Source organism: Mirounga leonina, unplaced genomic scaffold (assembly GCF_011800145.1).
Source record: "Mirounga leonina isolate KUSES-001 unplaced genomic scaffold, KU_Mleo_1.0 Mir_224, whole genome shotgun sequence".
In the NCBI taxonomy this organism is placed as follows: domain Eukaryota; kingdom Metazoa; phylum Chordata; class Mammalia; order Carnivora; family Phocidae; genus Mirounga; species Mirounga leonina.
Genome location: NW_023270615.1, coordinates 2,667,497 through 2,682,422, shown reverse-complemented (window position 1 = coordinate 2,682,422; position 14,926 = coordinate 2,667,497). Strand labels below are relative to the sequence as shown.

General features: G+C 34.5%; 1 protein-coding gene across 3 annotated transcripts in view; it reads left to right on the top strand.

Annotated features, from left to right (window-relative positions):
• Positions 1–14,926, top strand: part of VPS13A (vacuolar protein sorting 13 homolog A) — a 266,825-nt gene that overhangs the window by 126,648 nt on the left and 125,251 nt on the right. For all 3 annotated transcript variants that reach the window (XM_035029011.1, XM_035029013.1, XM_035029012.1), the window contains 7 exons: positions 1,250–1,329; positions 2,735–2,794; positions 3,002–3,155; positions 3,874–3,990; positions 4,070–4,173; positions 12,113–12,280; positions 13,645–13,949. In XM_035029011.1, coding sequence (XP_034884902.1) covers positions 1,250–1,329; positions 2,735–2,794; positions 3,002–3,155; positions 3,874–3,990; positions 4,070–4,173; positions 12,113–12,280; positions 13,645–13,949 — 988 coding nt within the window. The remainder of the gene's footprint in view (positions 1–1,249; positions 1,330–2,734; positions 2,795–3,001; positions 3,156–3,873; positions 3,991–4,069; positions 4,174–12,112; positions 12,281–13,644; positions 13,950–14,926) is intronic.

Sequence of the window (14,926 nt, the reverse complement as noted above, 5' to 3'; positions counted from 1 at the left end):
TCTTTAATAAATGGTGCTAGGAAAACTGGGCAGCCATACTCAAAAGAATGAAACTGAACTATGACTACTATCTTACACCATCCACAAAAATTAAGATGGATTGAAGGCTTGAATGGAAGACCTGAAACCATCAAACTTCTGGAAAAAAATATAGGCAGTAAGTGCCTTTACATTAGTCTTGTGTTGATTATTTGGATCTGACTCCAAGAGCAAAGACAAAATTAAACAAGTAGGACTACATTAAATAAATCTTCTGCACAGCTAAGGAAGCCATCATCCAATTGAAAAGTTAACCTACTCAGTGGGAGAAGATACATGCAAATCATAAGTCTGATCAGTGGTTAATATCCAAAATATATAAAGAATTCCTATAACTCAATAGCAGAAAACCAAGTGAATAGCATAGTTTCTTACAAATGATCAGTAAATAGTTTTGTGGATAAATAAATGTGTGAGAAAAGTCAGGACCTTTTTAAGGTTTGAAATGCAAGTAGCATCTGAAGTAGAAAGCTGGCTGAATAGCTAATAAACTTAAATCTGGAAGATTCTTTGGAATATGTTGCATTTTTCCTCAAAAGTATTATGATTGGTTTGTACTCCTTTCTCCCACTATCTAGATACTGATTTTGAATAGTCATATGTAATTTGGTGGTGATAGTTTTAAAGCCCTTATACAAAATACTGTTTTACAGCAGTTTTCCTACTATTTTCTTGAGTTTTGATCAGAATCAAGAATACAAGTAGTAAAGACTAATTATATGGCAATGGGGTTTATTCTACTCTAAACTAATATACAGAAAAACTTAGTTTCTCATCACATACCTGATCTGTCTTCTCAAAAATAATAGGTTTTCAGAGAGTCTGATGATTTTCTTTTTAGGTATTTCTGTGGCTCAAGGCCACAATTCCCTTCATGTCTACTCATTGCTCATAATAATTACTCTGTTTTTTCTTTAACTGATTGCTACTTTTTTTTTTTTTTTTTTTTTACCTTCCTTCCTATCTAAGTTTAGAAGGGTAAGATTGTTTCACATTGTGGCATAGGTGATCGGAAGGGAATTGTGGGGAGAAATTACAGCTTAAGAGTTTATAATAAAGGAGGAGGGACCTGATTTGGGTAAGGTAGGATCCAAGGCCCAGAACTGATTCAGGAAATTCTTCTTTTCCAGTTATATTTTATTATTGTTGCTGATATTTATTTTCTGTTATTTTTTTATATGAAAGAGTAATTTAAAAACTCCCTTTTTAGATGCAAACAAGAAACCAATTTATTTGATTACAACACTGGATAATACGATGGAAGATCTGCTAACATTGGAATATGTGAAGGTAAGTGGTTTGTATGCTTGCTGTGACTAATGTTGTAATCGATTTTTGTAAGTTTAGTTAGATTCAGCTTAATGTTCATTTTAATGTGTTTCCTAAAACTCCTGAAACTTTAAGGTTTTCTTATTTTGTCATCCTTTGTTTTAATTTATAAACAATATAGAAAAATAATAGGCCTCTGTTCTAAGTAGAACTGACATGAAGTTTTGAGTTTTTTCCCTCCATCAGATAACCCCCCCAAAAAAAACCCAAACCTTTTTTTTTTTTTTAAAGTCTTATTTTATTTGCGAGAGAGAGAGGGGGAGCATGCATTGGGGTGGGGGATAGGGGAGGGGGTGAAAAGAGAAGGAGAGATAATCTCAAGCAGACTCCCTCTGAGCATGGAGCCCAATGCTGGTCTTGATCTCATGACCCTGAGATCATGACCTGAGCCGAAATCAAGAGTTGGAGGCTTAACCAACTGAGCCACCCAGGCGCCCCAAAACCCAAACCTTTTAATCTTGATGGAATTTATTATGGCATATGATACGAGATGAGGCTTTCATTTGATTACCCACTGTTACCTGAAGTTGCCTCATTTTCCTGGTTTCAATGACTCTATTCCTTCTCTATTGACTTACGGTACTCATTTCATCATTTGTTAAGTTTTTCTATGTACTAGGGTCTAGTTAAGATTTATTCCATGTTTTCATTGACCTATTTTTATGTAAGTGCCACATTAATTTAATAATTATCATAGGGGCGCCTTGGTGGCACAGTCAGTTGAGCTTCCCACTCTTGGTTTCCCCTCTGGTCATGATCTCAGGGTTGTGCGATCAAGCCCTACCTCAGGCTCTCTGCTCAGCATGGAGTCTGCTTGGGTTTCTCGCTCCCTCTCCCTCTGTCCCTCCCCCCTACACTTGTGCACTCTGTCTCTCGCTCACTCTCTCTTTCTCTAAAATAAATATAATAAAATCTTAAAAAAATAATTAGGGGCGCTTAGGTGATGTAGTTGGGTAAGTGTTGGACTCTTGGTTTCAGCTCAGGTCATGTTCTCAGTGAGGATTCTTCTAAAGTTTCTTATTCTCCCTCTGCACTTTCCTATCCTCATGCATGCTCTCTCTAAAATAAATATTTAAAAAAATGCTTTATCATAATAACAATGCCGAAAGAGTATTTTATCGCTTTTAAGACCATTTTTACTATTATTGATGTAGATATTTTAGAGTTTTTGTTGTTTATGCATTTAATAGCTTTTATATGACAGAAGCATTCTAGATCTAAAGATAATGCACAGTATTTGGACACTTGATAGACAATTCTGTTGCAAAGAGGAAGAATTAGGAAGGCCCTTATGAAGTTGCAATTGGATATACTATATGTCTTCCTAGATAGTCAAACAGATTTGCTTTTTTTTCTCTTTGGATAGGCTGAAAAGAACCTACCCAACTTGAAAAGTACTTATAACAATGCTGTGCAACTGATTAAGGTATGAGTGAATAATAATTTAATTTAGATACTGTATTTCTAAGTAAATATATTATGAAAACTGTTTTATAACTGGAACTGTATGATCCTTGAGGATAAAAATGGAATATTATAAATATTCTATTATAATTCACAAACCATAGTGCCTTATACTGAGCAGCAAACAAATATTTATTGACCTATTACTAAAATCAGCTTTGTTCTTTAGGTGAATTTTTCCTCTTTGGATATTCATTTACATACTGAAGCACTTCTGAATACAATAAATTATTTTAGTAATATAATTCCACAATTGGAAGAAAAACCAGCCACAGTGTCTGTTGCAGAGACTGAAGACAAAGGAGAGGTCGTTAAAAAAATGTGTATGTTTAAAATTCAGCTTCTAAGTTTTTTACCATGTGGATCAATAATAAATTAGCTTTTGCTTTATTATTCATGCATAATATTGGCTTCAGAATTCTATTGCCTAGATTAATATCTAGAAAGATTATTATATACCAGGTAAATTTTAGAAAATGATACTTAAAGTAATTACCAGTTAAGAAAATGTGGCTTTTATTTATCATATTATTCTTTTTAGTCAGATATTATACAGTGCTAGTGTTTGATTTGGATTAAAATTAATGCATTTAATATCATAATCTTAGATTAGAAAAATAGAACTAAGAAAATTTGAATCATTTCAGTGTTTTTTAATTAAGTACTTTTTAAGCAATGAAAAGTTGCAGGTTTGACAGTGAGAAGTATTACCTTGTGATCATTGTGTCTCAAATGATTTCTGATTTTACAACTATAATTTTTTAGTTTCAAATGTTAGTCTCATCTAGGAACCAATTTTTTTGTTGTGTCTGATTTGTTTGGCTTTGTTTTCATTAGGTTTGATTGGTTTTTTTTTGTTTTTTTTTTTTTTTTTTTAGAATTCCTAATTAAGTGGGGATATCTAGCTTGCTTTCAGTGGAATGGCAAATCAGATTTTCCTCTAGTATTATCATTAATTTTTCTTATACTTCAGTTACTTTATAAGGGTAGTGAGGTGACTACTAAACTTTTTCCTTATGTTTTACAATTTTTTTTTTGCAGCTTTAAAATTATCCAAGAACGAAGATGTTATTACCTTGCAGATTTTAGCAGAATTATCTTGTTTACAGATCTTTATTCAAGATCAGAAACGTAACATTGCTGAAATTAAGATCGAAGGTAATAAAATTTCAGGAAAAATTAATTCACAACTATTAAATGAAAGAAAAGCCATTTAATCATCCTTGTATTCCCTTAGGGCTTGATTCTGAGATCATTATGAGGCCTGCTGCAACTGAAATAAATGCAAAGCTAAGGAATATAATTGTTTTGGATTCTGATAAGACAGCTGTATACAAAAAGGTATGAATTTGTTTATGTTACTTAATAGTATCTCATTAAATATGCTTGTCCTTAAACATTGGTCATAGGTATAAATTAGGTGTCAGAATTTAGCAATGTGGGTTATTAAGTGGAAGGGTTTTGGAGTTAGGCATAACTGGGTTTGTATCTTAGCTCCGTTCCTTAGCAGTTGAGTAACCTAAACTAAAACTCTGTTTCTTTATTTGTAAAATGGGGATTAAGTATCTCATAAATAAGTTTACATAATGCTCCTGAAACATAGTTGGGGGCTGAAGAGGGGCAGTTAGTAAATACCTTTCTCGTTTTGTTTTCTTTTTGTTCTTCTCTTCAAATACTGTGAACCTTGTGATGCATTTCAGATTTCAAGAGCAGAGGGTATGAAGTCAGATTGAACAGATGAGATTATTTTTTAAGCTTATTTTCATGGGTGCCCACTGTGGTATAGCTGTTCACAATGTTAACAGAGGCCTTTGAACTGGATGGCTAGTGGTCGAAGGGACAGGTATTAGTACTGGATATAAGTCGGTAAGGTTCTTGGTTCAGATACTGTTGTAGAGTTGGGCAGGTAATTTTTGAACAGCGGAGCCTCTAGGTGAGATGGTATATTTAAGAGAGTGAAGAGAATATCAGGTAGTAGGATCAGAAAAGGCTGAGGTACTTCTGGAGTCACGAAGTCAGAGTTTGGAGTGTGAAAGGAAGTAAGTGAATACGCTTAGCTAATAAAACCGATGAGATACAGGGATGACCTGATTTTTATGTTAAATAAAAATCCTTACTCTTTATATTTTCTTCTTCCGGCTTACTAGCGTGAGATAAAAAGAGTGCCATAGCATTAAATGTGTGTAGTCCACAGTAATAAGGAACAAGAAATTTTCTGGAATCCATGATTTAATGTGCTTCTATTGCTTTTATTTAAGGAAAAAACAAAGTACTAAAGCATTTAAGAAGTAGATTATCCATTTTATTTGCCCTGTCTAGGAAGTAAAGCTCACGTAAATAAGTCCATCTACTAAAAGTCATACAAGTAGTTAGTAATGGAACTGATAATGTAACCGAAGGCATTTACTTTTTTCTCCTTATTTTTATTACTAATGCATCTATAAGGTTAAAAAAAAAATCAATTTACAAAAAGCTACAAAATGAAGTTTCTTACTTCGGTCTTATTGCCCCATCCCCGTTTCCCTCTCCCTACTCTGGGTGTACATAATTTTTTGACTTTGATTCTAGTGTACATAATTTTTTATGTATTTTTTTAAAGATTTTATTTATTTTAGAGAGTGCATGTGGGGGTAGGAAGGAGAGGCTGGGGAACAGAAGGGGAGGGAAAGGGAAAGGGAGAGAATCCCATGCAGACTTCATGCAGAGCACAGAGTCCAATGCGGGGCTCGATCTCATGACCCAGAGATTATGACCTGAGCTGAAACCAAGAGTCTTGGTGCTTCACCAACTGAGCCACCCAGGTGTCCCTCCAATGTACATGATTTTTAAACAAACTGCCTTGGTTCGGTAACTCTCCACATGTCAAGGAATTGGACAACATTTTGCCCCATCCCAAAGCTTCCTAATTACTGTGCCATGACAGACTGTTGTGCCCTGAATGGGTTTTGGGCATAATAATGTATTTAGCCCCCTCAGCTTTTTTGGGAAATTGGGTAAAGGATACCTAGAGTTCTCTGACTATTTGAATCTGCCCTGAAGCATCATCCTCTATTTACCCTAGAACCATTGTACAGATAATTGTTATTTATGTGTGTTATAAATAATATAGAAAAACATAGAATCTGAGGATTCTAGCTGATCTAACATTCTTATGAAATAAGATCTCATTGTAAATTAGTTTCTTATATCTTTTTTACAGAAGTGTTTTAAAAGTGAATGTTTACAAAGATTACCCACTTATTAATGTTCGTTAATTCTGGGTGATATGTATTTATTTCTGATTATTGGAGTTTGGACAGATAGATGTAACAGTAGATGATCAGGCACTGATACGGTAATTTTATGGCCTAAAAAATTGAGGATAAAGGTTATTTTTTTTCTCATAGGCCGAAGAGTTTCCTTTGAGAAAAGTACTATAAATATAAGGCTGATAGTCTAGATTCTAGGAGCTAGAATGGTTGAAGAATGTTGGAGACCTCACCTTCCAATTTACAGATTTTTACTAAAAATGCACATTTTTTAGTTTTATTTACCCGTTTCTTGCACGTGGTATCTCCTATGCCATATCCTCTCTACTCTAAACTCTGTCTTAAGCAAATTTCTTTTCTTCTCTTGGGCTTTAGTGGGGGAGGGGAGGGGGGTAGTCACAGGGTCACTCAGGTGACTTGTGGAAAATAGTCTGTTATTTTATTAGCAATATTTGGAATATTACAGTCAACAAAAGATGCAAAGCCCCTCTCCTGGGGTAAATAATAAAAAATGTTATTAGGGAGTGATAAGTGCTTTGAAAACCAATAAAGTAGGATAATATGATAGTGATTCTAATATTGTCTTAGGATTATCAGGAAATCCCTTTCTGAACATTTGAGTGAAATCTGAATCAATTGTAGATGTGGAAAGAGCATTCCAGGTAGAGGAAATAGCAGCTCGGGTTTGTGGCAGAAAGGTACTTGGCATATTTGGGAGGCCATAAAGGGCCGCAGTAACCATTCTATAGAATTCTTTCCTGGTTTCTTTTCTCCTTTTTAAATCCAGGTTTACTTTACATTTAGTAAAATTAACCCTTTTTAGGGCATAGTTCCTGGAGTTTTGTTGAACACCTACAACTGCCTACAACTGTAACTTCCAACACCTTTAAGGATAATAGATTTGATCTCTCACCTCCCAGAAGTTACTCCTGCCCTTTGTAGTTACCCCTTCTCCCCACCCTAGCACTAGGAGTCTGTTTTTTGTCCCTGTAGTTTGCCATTTCCAGAACATTAAATAAATGGAATACTGCAGTATGTACCTTTTGAGTCTGATTCTTTCTTAGCATATGCAATTTTAATTTTTGTCTTTTTTTTTTTTTTTTTTTTGACCCAGTCTGACTAGAGATTCATCAATTTTATTAATCTTTTCAAAGAACCAGCTTTGGGTTCAGTTCATTGTTCTTTGTTTTAAATTTCATTTATTTCTCCTCTTTATTTCCTACCTTCAGCTTGCTTTGGATTTAATTTCTTCTTTTCCTAGTTTCTTAAGGTAGAAGCTTAGATTATTGATTTGAGATCTTATTTTCTAATACAGGCATTTACTGCTATAAATTTTCCTTTAAGCACTGCTTTAGTTGTATCCTATAAATTTTGATATGTTTATTTTTATTCAGTTCAAAATATTTTCTAATTTCTCTTATAACTTTATCTTTTACCCATGGTTTATTTAGAAGTTTGTTGTTTAACCTCCAAATATTTTGAGATGTTTTTCAGATTTCTTTCTGTTACTGATTTCCAGTTTAAATCTGTTGTAAGAGAAGAAACTTTTTTTGTTCTTTTAAACATGTTAGTGTTTGTTTTATGGGCCATAAAATGTGAATGCTCCAAGTACACTTGAAATTATTGTGTATATCTGGGTGTCACTGGGTTGCATGTTCCATAAATGTCAGAGCATGTAGGTTGGTTGACAACAATCCTTCCTTGATAAATTTCAACTGTGGATTTTTCTCTTTCTCCTTTCACTTATCTCAATTTTTGCTTCATATGTTGAGAGATCTCATATATAGAACTTTATATTTTCAAGGTGAATTGACCCTTTTGTGATTATGGAGTATCTCTCTGTGTCCTTCGTAATTGCCCTTATTCTGAAGTCTGCTTTGGTAGTAATAATATAGCCACTCCAGATTTCTTTGATTAGTGTTTGCATGGTATATCTTTTTCTGTCCTTTCGCTTTTAATCTGTCTTTATATTTAAAGTGGGTTTCTCAGAGGCAGCATGTATTTCAATCTTGCTTCTTTATCCAGTCTGACAATCTCTTACTTTTAATTGATGTCTGGGCCATTTAAAAAAATCCAATTATTGACATGGTTGGTTTGAAATTTGCTCTCTAATTGTTTTCTGTTTTCTGGTTTTGTTCTATTTGTTATATTGCTTCCCCTCATTTAACCTAATTTTGGATTGTTTATCATTGATTTTATGATTTCCCTTGGGTTTTACAATACATATTTTTAATCACAGTCTACCTTGTAATAATGTTTTACCACTTCATGTATATCTTATAATACTATCAGTTCCTAATTTTTATCTTCCATGACATTATTGTACTATGTTTTATTTTTGTGTAAACTGAAAATCCATAATACATATGTACTGATTTTGGTTTAGTCAGTTTTCTTTAGAGAAATTAATTTTTTTAAAAAAGATCTTTTATATTTAAGTTTACTCTAGCCATCACTGGAACTAATTTCTTCATGTAGCTTCAGATTTCTGTCAATTTTGTTTCTCCTTGAAGAACTTTATCATTTCTTACAATGCAAGTCGGCTGGTACTGGATTCTCTCAGCTTTTTGGGGGAAGGAGGGATGAGAACCGGAAAAAAACCCAAAACACCAAAAAAACAATTTTATTTCACTTTCATTTTCTGTTTGAAATTTTTGCTGGGTATAGGATTTTGTGTTGATAGGGCTTTTTTCCTCCCATTTCAAACTCTTATTAAAGATGTAGCTGCATTAGTCTTTCTTATACATGGTTTTGACAAGAATTTTGTAATATTATCTCTTTCCTTTGTACATATTTCTCATTTTTATATGCCTGCTTTCAGGATTTGTGTATGGTGTGTCTAGGTGTATGTAAGTATATTATAATATTTATTCTTTTTGGGGTTTTCTGAGCTTCTTGCATTTGTCTACATTATTTTTCATTATCTTTTCAAATAGTTCTTTTGCCTCTTTTTCCTCCCCCCTCCTTTTTCTTTTCCATTCCTTCCTTGTTCTTACTCCTCTTGGATTCCAAAAATTCTTACTAGATTCTTGTTAGGCATTGTCCCACAACCTTTGATTGATCTGTTCAGTGTTTTCCCCATTTTTTTTCCTCCTGTTTCAGTTTGGATAATTTCTATTAAGCTGTTCTTAAGTTCACTGATTTTTATCCTTGGCTCTGTTGAACCCACGTATTAACCCATAGAAGATATTCTTCATCTCTGTTACCAAGTTTTTTTTTTTTAATCTTAAATATTTTCTTGAGTCTTCTTTCTCTTTCTTTGATGATATTCATCTGTTCATGCATATTTTCCACCTTTTCTACTAGAAGCATTTACCGTATTAATCATAGGAACTTAAACTTCACTGCCTGAAAGTTCCAACATGTGTGTTACAGGCAGGCCTGGTCCTGTTGATTTCTTTGTCATTTGTTGGGTTTTCTTTTTCCTTGCTTTTTGCGGTGTATCTTAGTTACTGATTGAATGTGAGAGATCATGTATGGGACACATACTGAAATGAGTAGTATTTATGTCTGATAATGGGTACTTTTTCTGCTAGGCTATTAGCATGGAGGTTGAGACGATTTAATGGAGAGCTGAGCTGGGTTTGTGTTTTCTTGTTTAATATGATTGCCTTAATTATACCACTACTTCAGATTCCTTCAGCTGTATTTTGTGCTTAGGATGGGAGACTTTGTTCCTGGAATGCTGCTCCATGCTATGCATTTGGTCTTCCCTCTACTTCCATACCTTAGGAATTTCTCTTTCTGTACTCTTGACTCTTTCTTTGATGATAGTTTACTGCTGCTTTTTCATCAGTGCTTGCCTGCTTGATGGTGAGTATTTTGTTGTGGGGGAGGTGTTTTGGGTAGGCTTGTCAGTTGTCCTAGTCCTGTTTCAGTCCTAGCCATACCTGTTCCTTTAGGCATTTGTGAGGTGCCTGGGTGGCCAGTCAGTTAAGCATCCGACTCTTGATTTCAGCTTAGGTCATGATCTCAGGGTCCTAAAATGGAGCCGTGTGTCAGGTTCCACACTCAGCAGGGAGTCTGCTTCTCTCTCCCTCTACCGTCCCCCTGCTTGCATGCGCTCTTTCTCTAAAATAAATAAATCTTTAAAAAAAAAAATAGGACATTCTTGATGAATCTGTCCCTCTTTTCCATGGTATCTGACTCCTATCTTTGTAGTTCCTATGTGGGAGAGAATATTCTTCCCTGCCCTAGGAGAAGGTGACCTAGAATGGTGTGGCCCCTAGAAGATTTTTCCCCATGAGTGTAGAAGGAGTTTTCTTTTATCCTAGCCCCTTAGGTGTAGTATCTTCACCTGTTCCCGAGGCAACAAAGTATTGCCTTTCTCCTAGGGTTTTTTGTTTTGTTTTAAGATTTATTTATTTATTTATTTAGAGTTTGTGTGAATGGGGGGAGGGGTGGGGGAGAAGGAGAGAATTCTTAAGCAGACTCCCCACTGAGTACAGAGCCCTAGGCAGGGCTGGATCTCTGGATCCTGAAACCATGACTCGAGCCAAAACCCAAGTGTCGTACGCTAACTGACTGAGCCACCCAGGTGTCCCTCTCCTAGTTTCTTAAGGTTTTGTTTTGAGAAGAGAATAATCCTGGTGGTCCTTTGGCCCTTTTTGTAGTGAAGACTTCTCCCTCTTCCAGGGTCATAACCAAGGAAAGCTTTCTCTCATCTTCTACTCTGCCCCCAGTATTTCTCATAAGCTCCCAGCAGAGAGCTCCCAGTGAAGTCCTTGCAACTGGGAGTGAACTCCTCTTGGATTTGTGGCTGCCAGAGATTCTGTATCTCACATTAGTCCATAGTCCACCTTTACCATTTTAGCTGAGTTCTTATCTAGCTTGTATGGTACCTGGCATCTCTTTCTCCTTCCCCTTAACACAGGTGAGCTGGTGCTTGTATTCTGTCTCTCCTGAAGGTACTTTTTTTATCCTTAGATTTTAGGCTGCTTGGTTGGTTGTAGCCTCAAATTTATAATGGTTTTTAAGAAAAGTTATGATTTTATAGTTTATCTGGTTCTTTGTTGTTGTTGTGGTTGCTGTTAAGTTTGGAATGGGCCTCTGCCTAGCATTCTACATCTGAGCCAGAAGCAGAATTCCTGTAGACTTTTTTCAACCTCATCTTGCACCTCAGCCTTCAGAGCTCCTTAATTTCTTTGGTTCCTTAGGTTTTCTTTGTTCCATGTTGGAATTCATTTGCTTGTTGATGGCTCTTCAGCTTTCTGCCTTCTAGCATTTAGGAGGGTCAAGAAAGCTGTAAATCAACGAAATTAGTTCATGATATGTCCATCTTCCAAAATATTTTTGACATTTCACATGTGCTGTTGTTTCTACCATTTTTCACTAGTATTGCAGAGCTTGAGATTTCAAACTGCTTTAGGTAAGTCTTGTTCAGCAGTTGAGATGACCCTTCACAAACTAGTAAGAGTATAGTGATAGGAGGAGATTTTTGAAAAATCTGGAAAACCTATTCACGTATCTCAAATCAAGGAAGTAGGTTTCATTAAGTTGCAGAGGTACAGCGTTTTTCAAACTTTCTGCAGTGACCAAATAATAACATTCATATGGCAACTCTCATTATACAAGTATACGCACTAAATGAAAATATATGGTCTGATCATTTTTCTTCAGTGTTCTCCATTAAAAAAAATGTTGGGCCAGACCTACTAAACTAATTTCATGACCCACAAAGGAAGTTGCCATCACCAATTTGAAAAACCTTGCAGTGTAGGTTCTGATAAAGGTGTTAGAGGACACCTGCGTGGCTCAGTTGGTTGAGCGACCAATTCTTGATCTCAGCTCAGATCTCACTCTCAGAGCTGTGAGTCCAGGCCCTGCGTTGGGCTCTGCACTGGGTGTGGGGCCTATGTTAAAACAAAACAAACAGAAAAACAGTGTTAGAATTACTGCTTTATTTGTACTTGGCTTGACTACTTAGAAGATTTTCCAAATATGTATGTATGTTTCATTATTTTGTGCTTTATTTTTGTACTGAAAGCACATTTTAAAAATGGATTCTGACAGTTAACTTTTCCCTCATTAAGGCTGTTTACATCACTGGAAAAGAAGTTTTTAGCTTCAGAGTGATTTCTTTTGTGGATGCAACTGCTGGTTCTGCATACACAGATATGAATGTGGTTGACATTCAAATTAATTTAACTGTTGGTTGCATTGAAGTAGTTTTTGTCACAAAATTTCTTTATTCTATATTGGTAAGTATGTTTATCAAATTTTTTATTTTTTCCTACTAGTTGGAAATTGCCGGGTGTCAGACATATTGGTAAAGAGCAAAAATTCCTTGCTTTTTTTTTTTTTCCTGATTTTTCGTAATTTTCTGGGTATCCTTTATCATAACTGAAATGCATAGTGTGTTATTTATATAAAATCATTTTCGCATAGGAATAGTCCAGTTAATTCAAACATGCATACTAATGTATTAAATGTACGTTATATACCATATATAGGATTTGTTATATATATCAATTGAATTCTTTATATGTAATTGGTTTAAGTCTTTGTTTTACCTGACTTAAAATTATAATTAAAAATACTAAATATATAATTGAAGTTTGTTTTGGTCTCATGTAATCATTATGGAAATTATAGTTTCTATTGCATATTATAACTGTAATCATCTGGGGCTTTAAAGAGTTGAAAATGAATCTTTGTATGATCTTGCCATAAGGTGTTTGAGTCCTTTTTCTCCTTTTCATTGTTTTTTTCCGGTGTTTTTCCCTTGCTGTCAGCTGATAATTTTTTCCTGTGAGTGTCCTACCTGTCTCTATGACTTCAGTATTCACTTTTTTTAAAAAATGTTTTCTGTAAATTTTGGTGTATAAACTAGATAATCAGTTGATTCTAAATAAATAATATTGCTGTTTTTGTGATCTTTTAAATTGAGGTTACAATGCAATTTTTTCTATAGCCATAAATTTTTTTCATACACAAATAGTAAAGATGAACAAGCATCCCTGGTCTAATTTTTATTTGTTCTGATTTATTTTTATAAATAAAAATCATTATGTCCCTAAGCCCTGCCTTTCACTCAAAAATTACTGAAAATGAATTGTTTTGAAACATGAAATACAATTTTAAAATTAAGTATAATTCTAGATATATTTTATGTTACTGAAGTATTTTTTAGAGTTCAGAATTAAACTTTAGAGTTCTTGACAAACATATTTTACTATTTTTTCAGTTACTTTTTATCTTACAAACATAAATAAGCTGTCTGTCCATTGAGGCTCTATTGGGAAATAAAGTGTGCTTCCTTAGCCATTAGGAAAAGTGAGATAATAAAGGGAAGGAGTTGCCAGTGAAACCTTGCAATATCCGCATGTTGCTCTGTTCCAGGGACAAGATTTTTGTTTTTTCACTATGTTTCTGTATCCTGGTGTTTCTCAACTTTTATTGCAGAAAATTGAGATTTAATACGGACAACCAGACTTTGAATAAAGAATGCTTGGTTGTACCAAGAAAAAATTTTTCTCATGGAGGTAAAATCAAAACTATCAAGATACATTTAACAATCATTAATTAATGGTAACCATAAGAATATAATTCTGTTATCTTTTAGGCTTTTATAGATAATTTTCAAGCGGCTAAACAAGCCTTGGCTGAGGCTACTGTTCAGGCAGCAGGAATGGCTGCTACTGGTGTAAAAGAATTGGCACAGAGGAGTTCTAGAATGGCGTTGGATGTTAACATCAAAGCCCCAGTGGTGGTCATCCCACAGTCTCCAGTTTCTGAAAATGTTTTTGTTGCTGATTTTGGACTAATTACAATGACAAACACATTCCATATAATAACAGAGAGCCAGAGCAACCCCCCACCCGTTATTGATTTGATAACAATAAGGTTGAGTGAAATGCGACTCTACAGGTAAGCTTTTTTAAGTACATTTGTGGAGAATGCAATCGTTTTCAAACTTTTTACATTAAAGGTTTTGGTATCCTGAGTCTTCTGTCTACAGGGAAATTTTATTTTATGTAACTACTGAATTTTGAGATATTTTTCTTCCCCAGGGTTTTTGGCAAGATCTATTATACTCTTCCAGTTCTTTGAAAACCTAGATGGTATTTGAAAATCACTCCTTAGGTAATTAGGAACACTGTACAATTTATTATCTGAGGATGTATATTTGTGCTTATTTGTAGTTCTTTGTAAATTACAAGGTTAAGAAAAAAGTGAGATAATTTCTAATATACATTTACTCACTTTGTAAATACAGCATTGTTCAAACTACTCTATCAGCTTCGTGCTGTGGATCTGATGCTCTAATTTAAAACAAAATAAAACACAGTAGAATACAATCATATGCAATCATTGGGCATAGGATTATCAATTAGGAGAATAAGTGAATCTCCTAATACAAATTAGGAGAATAAGTGAATAGTTCCAGAACTACTTAACTGTGTTTCCATGCTATTTCTAATCACCTGTTCTAGATTTAGCACTCTCTTTCTTTTCTGACTTGGATCCGTCTCTATTTATACCACTCACTTGCCCTCTTCTTCCCCCGTCATTTTTCTTTGATCTCATTTTCCTTGTCTCATTCCCCTTATTTTGCTACCTCTACTTCTCTTTGACCTCTGGCTGGTCTGGCTCCCTCCAGCCCTTCTTTCTTTATTTTTTTTATTTTTAATTTTAATTTTAATTTTAGTTTATTTTTAATTTTTAAGTAAGCTCTATGCCCAACATGGGGCTCAAACTCATGACCCTTAGATCAAGAGTCACATGCTCTACCGGTGAGCCAGCCAGGTTCCCCTGGCCCTTATTTCTATTAGTTGAATATTTTTAAGGCAGCTATATTGAGATATAATCGGCATGTAATAAATTGCGTATCTTTAAAGTATACA